Genomic DNA, 12,463 nt, shown 5'->3' on the forward strand with positions numbered 1-12,463 from the left:
ACCCCATAGGGAACCCCCATAGGGACCCCCCCATGGGGACACCCCCCATAAGGACACCCCCATGGGGACACCCCATAGGGAACCCCCATAGGGAACCCCCATAGGGACAACCCCATGGGGACACCCCATAGGGAACCCCCATAGGGACACCCCCATAGGGACCCCCCTCATAGGGACCTCCCCATAGGGAACCCCTCATAGGGAACCTCCATAGGGACACCCCCATAGGGAACCCCTCATAGGGACCCCCAAATAGGGTCTGGGGGGGGGGGGGTTGGGGATCCCCCCTTTGTGACCCATGGGGTTGGGGGGGTTGGAAATGGGGTGCGCCCCCCCCTCAATTCCTCATCACCCTCCCCCCCGTATCCCCGGGCCCCCTTTTCCCATGCACAAGCCATAGGGGGGGGTCCCCCCATCACCTTGGGGTACCCCAAATGGGGGGGGGGGCACACACAGAGCCATGGGGGGGAGGGGCAGAGGTTGTATTTGTATAGAATGTACCAAAAAGCAGGAAAATAACCCCAAAATCCCCCCCCCCCCCCCCCCCCAAGCACTTGCCCCCCCCCAAATTTGGGCCCCTCCCCCCGGGCCCACGCGCTCGCTGTGACTGTATAAATGTAATGAACCCCCCCTGCACCCCCAGCACCGCCAATAAAGGAGCAGGATGGAACCTGCCCCCCTTCAATGTGTGGGGCTGGGGCGGGGGGAGGCATTGGGGCAGTTGTGGGGCTGGGGGAGGGCATTGGGAGCACTTGTGGGGCTGGGAGGGGGAAGTTGTGGGGCTGGGGGGGGCATTGGGGGCACTTGTGCGGTTGGGGGGGCAGGGGGGCAATTGTGGGACTGGGGGGGCATTGGGAGCAGTTCTGGGGCTGGGGGGCAGTTGTGGGGCTGGAGGAGGGATTGGGGGTAGTTGTGGGGTGGTGGGGGGCATTGGGGGCAGTTGTGGGACTGGGGTGGCGGTTGTGGGGGCATTGGGAGCACTTGTGGGGCTGGGAGGGGGCAGTTGTAGGGCTGGGGGGGGCATTGGGGGCAGTTATGGGGCTGGGGGGGGAAGATGTTCAAGTGATGCTGCTGCCCCTTTAAGAAGGGGAGGGGTCTCAGGGATGAAAGCCCCGCCCCCTTTTCCTGACTGACCAATGCGCGCGCAGGCTCTGAGCGGGGAAAGGGGGGGCGGGCGCGCCTTCAAACGGACCAATAGCGAGCGGCGGAGGGCGGGGCTGCAGCGCAGGCGGACCAATGAGGAGCTCGGGGGCGGAGGCGGAAGTGCCGCGCCGCTATGGCGGCCGTGCCGGGGGCCGAGGTCGTGCACCTCAACGTGGGAGGCAAAAGGTGCGTCCGGAAACACCCGAACCCCTCCGGAAACACCCGAGCCCCTTCGGGACCCCCCCGAGCCCCTCCGGAACCCCCCGAGCCCCTCCGAACCCCTCCGGAAACAACCGAGCCCCTTCGGGACCCCCCCGAGCCCCTCCGGAACCCCCCGAGCCCCTCCGAACCCCTCCGGAAACACCCGAACCCCTCCGGGACCCCTCCAATCCCCGCCGGGACCCCCCGAGCCCCTCCGGAGCCCCCCGAACCCCTCCGGAGCCCCCCGAACCCCTCCGGGACCCCTCCGGAAACACCCGAACCTCTCCGGAGCCCCCCGAGCCCGCCGAAACCCCCCGAACCCCTCCGGAAACACCCGAACCCCTCCGGGACCCCTCCAATCCCCGCCGGGACCCCCCGAGCCCCTCCGGAACCTCCCGAACCCCTCCGGAACCCCCCGAACTCCTCCGGAACCCCCCCGAGCCCCTCCGGGACCCCTCCAATCCCCGCCGGGACCCCCCGAACTCCTCCGGGACCCCCCGAACGCTTCCGGAAACTCCCGAACCTCTCTGGGTCCCCTCCGATCCCCCCCAGACCCCTCCGAACCCACCCGAACACCCCCGGGACCCCTCCGATCCCCTCCGGACCCTTCCGGGACCCCCCGAACCCCTCCGGACCCCCCCCGAACCTAACCCTGACCCTAACCCCCCCCCCCCAGGTTCAGCACCTCCCGCCAGACCCTCACCTGGATCCCGGATTCCTTCTTCTCCAGGTGATGGAAGGGGCGATCCCATCGCTGTTGAGGGTGGGGGGGGACATCGGGACCCTCCTCATTAACCCCCCCTCATTAACCCCCCTTTTACCCCCCCCCACAGCCTCCTGAGCGGCCGCATCTCCACCTTAAAGGATGAGACCGGAGCGGTGAGACACCCCCACCCCCCCCCCCCAACTGCCCCCCCCCCATTGGTTGTGACCCTAAAGGGGGGGTCCCCATCACCTTTCCCCCTCCCCTCCCCATAGATCTTCATTGACCGGGACCCCTCCGTCTTCGCCCCCATCCTCAACTTCCTGCGCACCAAGGAGCTGGAGGCGGGGGGGGTCAGCGCCGCGCTGCTGCTGCACGAGGCGCAGTTCTACGGCATCACCCCCCTAGGTGCCGCTTGGTGCGGTCCGGCCCCGGCCGCCGCCGTGGGGAAGGGTCCATGTGGATACGGGGAGGGGGGGGTTTAACCCGGTCCTGTTTCTACCCCCCCCTCTGCAGTTCGCCGCTTGCAGCTGCGGGAGGAGCTGGAGCGCTCCTCGTGTGGTTGTGTCCTGTTCACAGGGTACCTGCCCCCCCCAGGTAAAAACGGGGACCCCCCCCTTAAACCTGAACCCCTCCCTTTAAACCTGACCCCCCCTTAAACCTGAACCCCCCCCTTAAACCTGAACCCCCACACACATATCCCCTATACCCCCTGTATCCCCCGTAACTCCTATACCCCATATCCCCATACGCCCTATATACCCCTAATATCCCCTATACCCCCCATATCCCCCATACCCCCCATATTCCACATATCCCCTATACCCCCCACACCCCCATACCTCCTATATCCCCCTTATCCCTCATACCCCTTCTATCCTCTATCCCCTATACCCTCTATGCCTCCACAGCCCTCCATACCCCTCTATACCCCCCATACCCCCCATATCCCCCATACCCCCCATATCCCCCATACCCCCCATATCCCCTATACCCCCCATATCCCCCATATCCCCCATACCCCCCATATCCCCCATACCCCCCATATCCCCCATATCCCCCATATCCCCTATACCCCCCATACCCCCTATACCCCCCATACCCCCCTATACCCCCCATACCCCCCATATCCCCTATACCCCCTATCCCCCCTATCCCCCCATAACCCCCTATCCCCCTATCCCCCCTATCCCCCCCATACCCCCATACCCCCCATACCCCCCATATCCCCTATACCCCCCATATCCCCTATACCCCCAGCTCTCCCTGCCCGCCGCCGCAGCCGGCACAGCCTGGCAGGGCCTCATCCTGCTCCGCGGCTCCCGGTGCCCGTGCGCCGCAGCCACACTCTGCCCCCGAGCCTGGGGCCCGCAGCGGACGAGCGGCCCCCCCCCGGTGGCTCCGGTGAGAACCCCCCTGTTCCCCCCAACCCCAGCCCCGGTGGCACCGGTTGAACCCCCCCCCCCCAATTCCATCCATGCATCCCTAGGGAGCGATGCCGGAGCCGTGCGCCTCGTGTGCGGGCACCACAACTGGATCGCCGTGGCCTACGCGCACTTCCTGGTGTGCTACCGGTAAGGGGGGGCCTCAGGGCACCGCTAAAACCAATGCCCCCCCCTCTAAACCCAATACCCCCCATTAAAACCAATTACCTCCCATTAAACCCATTACCCCCCATTAAAACCCATTACCCCCCATTAAACCCAATACCCCCCATTAAAACCCATTAAGCCCCAATAAACCCAATACCCCCCATTAAAATCCATACCCCCCAATTAAAACCAATGGCCCCCATTAGCCCCATTAAACCCCCCCCCATTAAACCCATTACCCCCATTAAACCCAACCCCCCCCATTAGACCTGATAACCCCCATTAAACCTGACCCCCCCATTAAATCTGAGCCCCCAATTAAACCCAGTACCCCCCATTGAACCCCATAGCCCCCCATTAAACCCGACCCCCCCATTAAACCAGACCCCCTCATTATATCTGAGCCCCCCATTAAACCCAGTACCCCCCATTGAGCCCCATACCCCCCCATTAGACCTGATGCCCCCCATTAAACCCAACCCCCCCATTAAACCAGACCCCCTCATTATATCTGAGCCCCCCATTAAACCCAGTCCCCCATTGAACCCCATACCCCCCCATTAAACCAGACCCCCCCATTAAACCAGACCCCCTCATTATATCTGAGCCCCCCATTAAACCCAGTACCCCCCATTGAACCCCATACCCCCCCATTAAACCAGACCCCCCCATTAAACCGGACCCCCCCATTAAACCCGACCCCCCATTAAATCCCCCCATTAAATACCCCCCATTAAACCCCATACCCCCCATTAAACCAACCCCCCCATTAAACCCGACCCCCCCATTAAATCTGAACCCCCCATTAAACCCAGTCCCCCATTGAACCCCATACCCCCCCATTAAACCAGACCCCCCCATTAAACCTGATCCCCCCATTAAATCTGAACCCCCCATTAAACCCAGTACCCCCCATTGAACCCCATACCCCCCCATTAAACCTGACCCCCCCATTAAACCAGACCCCCCCATTAAACCTGATCCCCCCATTAAATCTGAACCCCCCATTAAACCCAGTATCCCCCATTGAACCCCATACCCCCCCCCATTAAACCGGACCCCCCCATTAATCCCCCCCAGGCTGGTGGAGACCTCGGGCTGGCTCCAGGTGTTCTCCAGCCCGCGCCTGGATTGGGCCATCGAGCGCGCGGCGCTGAACGCCAAGGTCCTGGCCGGGGGGGGCCCCGGCGAGCGGGAGCAGATGGTGGCGGCCGCCGGGGGGGGGGAGATCATCCTGTGGGCCCTGCGTGCCGATGGCAACGGCAGCGAGATCGGTGAGACCCCCCCCCCATCACCATCACCATCACCATCAATCGCCGCGGTGGCGCCGGTTCGGTACCCGCGGCACCCATGGGTGCTCGCCCCCGCGCAGGCGTCTTCGACCTTGGGGTGCCGGCCGAGGCGCTCTTCTTCGTGGGCAACCAGCTCATCGCCACCAGCCCCGGTGGCACCATCGGTGTCTGGAACGCGGTCACCAAGCACTGGCAGGTGAGCGGCGGCGCCGGCAGCGGCGGCGCCGGCACCGGGACGGTCCCCGATGCTCCCTGTGCATCCGTGCCGTAGATCCAGGACGTGGTCCCCATCACCAGCTACGACGCCGCCGGCACCTTCCTCCTCCTGGGCTGCAGCAACGGCTCCATCTATTACGTGGGTGAGCACCGGCGCCGCCGGCGGCACCGGGGCTTCGGCGCCGCGGCCCCGGCGTCACCGGTGCCGCGTCCCCGGCAGACGTGCAGAAGTTCCCCCTGCGCATGAAGGACAACGACCTGCTGGTGACCGAGCTGTACCGCGACCCCGGCGACGACGCCGTCACCGCCCTCAGCGTCTACCTCACCCCCAAGACCAGTAAGAGCCCTCGGCATGCCCCAGTTTGGGACTGGGGGTGAACTGGGAGGAGGCTGAGCAGCCCTTGGTGGGCAGGTGAGAGCGGGAACTGGATCGAGATCGCCTACGGCACCAGCTCCGGCGTGGTGCGGGTCATCGTGCAGCACCCCGAGACGCTGGGCTCCGGGCCCCAGCTCTTCCAGACCTTCACCGTGCACCGCAGCCCCGTCACCAGGATCATGCTCTCCGAGAAGCACCTCGTGTCCGGTGAGCAACGGGAGCGGGGAGCCGCTCGTCCGTCATCCATCACCCGTCCATCCATCATCATCCATCCATCACCCGTCCATCCATCATTCATCCATCCATCATCCATCCAGCTGTTTATCACCCATCTATCACCCATCCATTAGTCAACCACCTGTCCATCATTCATCCATCCATCCATCATCCATCCAGCTGTTTATCACCCATCCATCATCCATCCATCATTCATCCATCCATGCATGCATCATCCATCCATCACCCATCCATCCATCCATCCATCATCCGTCCATCACCCATCCATCATCTGTAATCCATCCATCATCCATCCATCATCTATCACCCATCCATCCATTGTCCATCACCCATCCATCCATCATTCATCATCCATCACCTGTCCATCCATCCATCATCCCTCCATCATCCATCCCGTGATCCATACAACATCCATCCATCCCATGATCCATCATCCCTCCATCATCCATCATCCCTCCATCATCCATCCCATGATCCATACAACATCTATCCATCACCCATCCATCATCCCTCCATCATCCATCAATCACCCCTCCATCATCCCTCCCATGATCCATCACCCATCCCATGATCCATCACCCCTCCATCATCCATCCATCATCCCTCCCATGATCCATCACCCATCCATCACCCCTCCATCATCCCTCCCATGATCAATCACCCCTCCATCACCCATCCATCATCCCTCCCATGATCCATCACCCATCCATCACCCCTCCATCATCCCTCCCATGATCCATCACCCCTCCATCATCCATCCATCATCCCTCCCATGATCCATCACCCATCCATCCCTCCTCCATCACCCCTCCATCATCCCTCCATCATCCATCGATCACCCCTCCATCATCCCTCCCATGATCAATCACCCCTCCATCACCCCTCCATCATCCCTCCCATGATCCATCACCCTCCATCACCCCTCCATCATCCCTCCCATGATCCATCACCCATCCCATGATCCATCACCCCTCCATCATCCATCCATCATCCCTCCCATGATCCATCACCCATCCATCACCCCTCCCATGATCCATCACCCATCCATCACCCCTCCCATGATCCATCACCCCTCCATCACCCATCCCACGCTCCATCGCCCCCTAACGCCGTCCCTCCCCTCGCCCGCAGTCTGCGCCGACAACAACCACGTTCGGAGCTGGACGGTGACGCGCTTCCGCGGGATGATCTCCACGCAGCCCGGCTCCACGCCCTTGGCGTCCTTCAAGGTCCTGGCGCTGGACGATGCCGCCGGCGCCGGCACCGACATCGGTCAGAGCCCGCCCTGGGTCACCGCCGCCTGCTCCCAGGGGTGCTGAGCGCCCGCATGGACCCGCGCTGTGCCCTAGGGCCCTTCGGGGAGCGCGACGAGCAGCAGGTCTTCATCCAGCGCGTGGTGCCGGACGCGTGCCAGGTCTTCATCCGCCTCTCCTCCACCGGCAAGAAGTGAGAGCGGGGGCGATGCCCTGTGGCAACGGGGGTGCTGTGGGTGCCAATGGGGCTCTGTGGGTGCCAGTGGGATGCTATGGGTACCACGGGGGTGCTATGGGTGCCACAGGGGTGCTGTGGGTACCAATGGGGCTCTGTGGGTGCCAGTGGGATGCTATGGGTACCACAGGGGTGCTGTGGGTACCAATGGGGCTCTGTGGGTGCCAGTGGGATGCTATGGGTACCACGGGGGTGCTATGGGTGCCACAGGGGTGCTGTGGGTACCAATGGGGCTCTGTGGGTGCCAGTGGGGTGCTGTGGGTACCACGGGGGATGCTGTGGGTGCTGCAGGGATGCTGTGGGTACCAATGGGGCTCTGTGGGTGCCAGTGGGATGCTATGGGTACCACGAGGACGCTATGGGTGCCACAGGGATGCTGTGGGTACCAATGGGGCTCTGTGGGTGCCAGTGGGATGCTATGGGTACCACGGGGGTGCTATGGGTGCCACAGGGATGCACAATGGGGCTCTGTGGGTGCCAGTGGGATGCTATGCTATGGGTGCCACAGGGATGCTGTGGGTACCAATGGGGCTCTGTGGGTGCCAGTGGGAATGGGTGCAAAGGGGATGTACCACGGGGGTGCTATGGGTGCCACAGGGGTGCTGTGGGTGGGGCTCTGTGGGTGCCACTGGGGTGCTATGGATATCAAGGGGATGCTATGGGTGCCAAGGGTGTGCTGTGGGTGCCAATGGGGCTCTGTGGGTGCCAGTGGGATCCTATGGGTACCACGGGGGTGCTATGGGTGCCACAGGGATGCTGTGGGTACCAATGGGGCTCTGTGGGTGCCAGTGGGATGCTATGGGTACCACGGGGGTGCTATGGGTGCCACAGGGATGCTGTGGGTACCAATGGGGCTCTGTGGGTGCCAGTGGGATGCTATGGGTACCACGGGGGATGCTGTGGGTGCCGCAGGGATGCTGTGGGTACCAATGGGGCTCTGTGGGTGCCAGTGGGATCCTATGGGTACCACGGGGGTGCTATGGGTACCATAGGGATGCTTCGGGTACCAGTGAGGTTCTATGGGTACCGAGGGGATGCTGTGGGTACCACAGGCATGCTATGGGTGCCAGTGGGGTGGAATGGGTGCAAAGGGGATGCTGTGGGTGCCAAGGGGATGCTATGGGTGCCACTGGGGTGCTATGGATATCAAGGGGATGCTATGGGTGCCAAGGGTGTGCTGTGGGTGCCAATGGGGTACGATGGGTACCACAAGGGTGCTATGAGTGCCAATGGGATGCTGTGGGCACCAAGGGGATGCTCTGGGTGCCGATGGGGATGCTCTGGGTGCCGATGGGGATGCTCTGGGTGCCAATGGGGCGCTATGGGTGCCAATGGGGTACTATGGGTACCACAAGGGTGCTATGAGTGCCAATGGGATGCTGTGGGCACCAAGGGGATGCTCTGGGTGCCGATGGGGATGCTCTGGGTGCCAACGGGGCGCTGTGGGTGCCAATGGGGTACTATGGGTACCACAAGGGTGCTATGGGTGCCAATGGGATGCTGTGGGTACCACGGGGATGCTCTGGGTGCCACTGGGGTGCTATGGATATCAAGGGGATGCTGTGGGTACCAAGGGGATGCTGTGGATACCACGGGGATGCTCTGGGTGCCGATGGGGATGCTCTGGGTGCCAACGGGGCGCTGTGGGTGCCAATGGGGCGCTGTGGGGCGCGCGTGCCCCCCAGGATCGGGGAGGTGCGCGCCGTGGACGCCGCCTCCATCACCGCCTTCACGGTGCACGAGTGCGAGGGCTCGAGCCGCATCGGCTCCCGCCCGCGCCGGCTCCTGGCCACCGGCCACGCCAACGGCAGCCTCCAGCTCTGGGACCTCACCACGGCCATGGACAGGGCGGCCAAGCCCCCCGGTACATGGGGGGAAGGAGGGGGTGTCTTTTGGTGGGACCCCCCCCCCAAACCTCACCGTGTCCCATTGATGCCCCTGCAGATGCTGAGGGCTTGAGTGAGGAGGAGCTGCTGCGGCAGCTGGACCAGTGCGACCTGGCGCTGCCCGGGCCCCCCCGCGCACACGGGTAGGGCAGGGACCCCCCTTGCATCCCTGTTACCCCCCCTTTATATCCCTATTGCCCCCTTACATTATTGCCCCCCCTTGCATCCCTGTTACCCCCCCTTTATATCCCTATTGCCCCCTTACATCCCTATTACCCCTCCTTTACCCCCCTTACATCCCTGTTACCCCCCCTTACATCCCTATTGCCCCCCCATACATCCCTATTACCCCCCCTTACATCCCTATTAACCCCCCATTACCCCCTTTTTGCCCTGTTTATCCTCTTTTTACCCCCCTTACATCCCGATTACCCCCCCATTACCCCCTTTTTGCCCTGTTTATCCTCCTTTACCCCCCTTACATCCCTATAACCCCCCCTTACCCCCATTTACCCACCTTTACCCCTCTTTTTACCCCCTTTATCCCCTTTTACCCCTTTTACCTCCCTATTACCCCCCTTTAGCCCTTTTACCCCCCTTACGTCCCCATTACCCCCACTTTACCCCCTTTTACCTCTCTTTTTACCCCTTTACCCCCTCCTTTTACCTCCCTTTACCCCCTCTTCCCCCCCCCCCTTTGCTTCCCCCCCATTCACCCCCTCTCTCCGCAGCCCCCGGCCCATCCCCACAGCGACGCCGTCTCCATCGCCCCCCCCGACCCCCCCCAGCACCGCCGGCTCCTCCTCCCCCCCCCCTCAGCCCCACGCTTGGGGGGGGGCAGAAGGAGCCCCTCGGGGGGGGGGTGGGGGGGCCAAAGCCAAAACCCCCCGGCCCCCTCCCCCTCCCCGCAGAGCCCCCCCCACCTCCTCCTCCACCCCCCCCGCCCCCCCCCGGGCTCTGCCCCCCCCTGGGCTCTGCCCCCCCCCCGCTGCCCCCTCGGTGCCCCCCAAAGGGAGGCTCAATGAGACGGCGTTTTGAGGGGGGGGGAGGGGGGCCGCCCCCCCCCCCCATTCACTTTGTGCCTTTATTGGGGCCCCCCCCACTCAGGGAGGGGTTTGGGGGTGCCCCCCCCAATACACCCCCTTTCCCCCTCTGCTTTGTGCACTGTGGTCTATGGGGCCCCCCCTCCTCAAGCAGCATCCTGGGGTTCCCCCCCCATTGCACCCCTACATTGGGGGGGGCTCTTCCTGGTCCCCCCCCCTCTTTAAGACAATGGGGGGGGGGCGGGGCCGGTTCAGCACGAGGCCAGGCGCGAGCTTTCCCGGTGACGTCACCGCGGGGGGGGGGGGGGGCACCCAACGCCCATCCCCGCGGCCTCGTGGCTGCGGCCCCAAAAGGGGCCCCCCCCCCCGCCCCCCCCCGTGAGAGCACCCAACGGCCGCGTGACGTCAGCATTGGGGGGGTCACACACAGAGGGGCCCATAGAGGGGGGTTGGGGCACACAGGGCCCCCACCCCCCCCATATCCTTCTATGGGGTGGGGGGGGGCGGCCGCTGTTTGGTCCCACCCCCCCCCCATGTCCCCTTCTCCCCCCTCCCCCATGAGAGCACCCATCGGCCGCGTGACGTCACCATTGGGGTGGGGGGGGCACACACAGAGGGGCCCATAAAGGGGGGGGCACAAACACAAACACCCCCCCCGATGTCCCATGGACACCCCCCCCCGCAATGTCCCTCTATGGGGGGGGGGGGCGGCCGCTGCTCTGCCCCTCCCCCTTTTGGTCCCACCCCCTCCCCCCCCCATATCCCGTCCCGTCCCCCCCCCCATCCCCCCCCTCCCGTTCCCCCCCCGTCCCCCCCCCCCATTGCGGGGCTGGACGCGGTGATGGGGCCCGCGCTGCTGCTGGCGGCGGCCGCGCTTGCGCTCTCGGAGCCGGTACCGGAGGATGGGGGGGGTCCCCCGGGGGGGGGGCGCCTCCGCCTCCTCTTCACCCCCCCCCGCTGCCGCCTCCGGTGCAGCGGCAGCGGCGGCTGCGCCCGGGAGTGCCCCAACGGGGACCCGGAGGCGGTGGAGAGCGGGGTCCCCCCCCCCGCGGGCAGCGGCTTCCGCCTCGGTCAGTGCCGGGGGGGGGGTGTCCGGTAACGGGAGGGGTCGGGACACGGTGGGGGGGTCCGGTAATGGAGGGGTCCGGTCCCGATCGGGGTATCCGGTACTGATGGGGTTCGGTACCCGATGGGGGTGTCCGGTAACGGGAGGGGTCGGGACACGGTGGGGGGGTCCGGTAATGGAGGGGTCCGGTCCCGACCGGGGTATCCGGTACTGATGGGGTTCGGTACCCGCTTGGGGTGTCCGGTAACGGGAGGGGTCGGTCCCGACCGGGGTATCCGGTACTGATGGGGGTACCCGGTACTGATGGGGTTTGGTACCCGATGGGGGTGTCCGGTAACGGGAGGGGTCGGGACACGGTGTGGGGGGGTCCGGTAACGGGAGGGGTCCGGTCCCGATCGGGGGTGTCCGGTAACGGGAGGGGTCCGGTCCCGACCGGGGTACCCGGTAGTGATGGGGTTCGGAACCCGCTTGGGGTGTCCGGTAACGGAGGGGTCCGGTCCCGATGGGGGTGTCCGGTAATGGAGGGGTCCGGTCCCGATCGGGGGTGTCCGGCACTGATGGGGGTACCCGGTACTGATGGGGTTCGGTACCCGATGGGGGTGTCCGGTAATGGAGGGGTCCGGTCCCTATCGGGGGTGTCCGGTAATGGAGGGGTCCGGTCCCTATCGGGGGTACCCGGTACTGATGGGTTTCGGTACCCGATGGGGGTGTCCGGTAATGGAGGGGTCCGGTCCCGATCGGGGGTGTCCGGTAATGGAGGGGTCCGGTCCCTATCGGGGGTACCCGGTACTGATGGGGTTCGGAACCCGCTTGGGGTGTCCGGTAATGGAAGGGTCCGGTCCCTATCGGGGGTGTCCGGTAACGGGAGGGGTCGGTCGCGACCGGGGTATCCGGTTGTGATGGGGTTCGGAACCCGCTTGGGGTGTCCGGTAATGGAAGGGTCCGGTCCCTATCGGGGGTGTCCGGTAACGGGAGGGGTCGGTCGCGACCGGGGTATCCGGTTGTGATGGGGTTCGGAACCCGCTTGGGGTGTCCGGTAATGGAAGGGTCCGGTCCCTATCGGGGGTGTCCGGTAACGGGAGGGGTCGGTCGCGACCGGGGTATCCGGTTGTGATGGGGTTCGGAACCCGCTTGGGGTGTCCGGTAATGGAGGGGTCCGGTCCCGATCGGGGTATCCGGTACTGATGGGGGTACCCGGTACTGATGGGGTTCGGTACCCT

At 64.6% G+C, this 12,463-nt stretch overlaps 1 protein-coding gene across 1 annotated transcript; it reads left to right on the plus strand.

The window, feature by feature from the left end:
* Nucleotides 1–1,205: 1,205 nt before the first annotated feature.
* On the plus strand, nt 1,206–10,289 carry SHKBP1 (SH3KBP1 binding protein 1). The gene is made up of 17 exons (XM_062606199.1): nt 1,206–1,329; nt 2,021–2,074; nt 2,178–2,223; nt 2,323–2,455; nt 2,564–2,644; nt 3,308–3,451; nt 3,537–3,621; nt 4,720–4,913; nt 5,012–5,127; nt 5,203–5,290; nt 5,368–5,484; nt 5,560–5,730; nt 6,892–7,032; nt 7,110–7,206; nt 8,934–9,112; nt 9,193–9,277; nt 9,866–10,289. The coding sequence occupies exons 1-17, from the start codon at nt 1,277–1,279 to the stop codon at nt 10,170–10,172; spliced, it is 2,091 nt and encodes a 696-aa protein (XP_062462183.1). The 5' UTR covers nt 1,206–1,276; the 3' UTR covers nt 10,173–10,289.
* The last annotated feature ends 2,174 nt before the right edge of the window (nt 10,290–12,463 follow it).

The sequence above is a fragment of the Pezoporus occidentalis genome, unplaced genomic scaffold (genome assembly GCF_034315485.1).
Source record: "Pezoporus occidentalis ecotype Australia unplaced genomic scaffold, CSIRO_AGI_Poc_V1 ctg940, whole genome shotgun sequence".
Taxonomy (NCBI): domain Eukaryota; kingdom Metazoa; phylum Chordata; class Aves; order Psittaciformes; family Psittacidae; genus Pezoporus; species Pezoporus occidentalis.

Excerpts from the sequence above, each read along its gene's own strand:
- SHKBP1 (XM_062606199.1), top strand. The coding sequence starts at position 1,277 with ATGGCGGCCGTGCCGGGGGCCGAGGTCGTGCACCTCAACGTGGGAGGC. Across the intron at positions 4,914-5,011 it reads TGGCAACGGCAGCGAGATCG|GCGTCTTCGACCTTGGGGTG; the intron begins GTGAGACCCCCC and ends GCCCCCGCGCAG. Across the intron at positions 5,731-6,891 it reads CGAGAAGCACCTCGTGTCCG|TCTGCGCCGACAACAACCAC; the intron begins GTGAGCAACGGG and ends CCTCGCCCGCAG.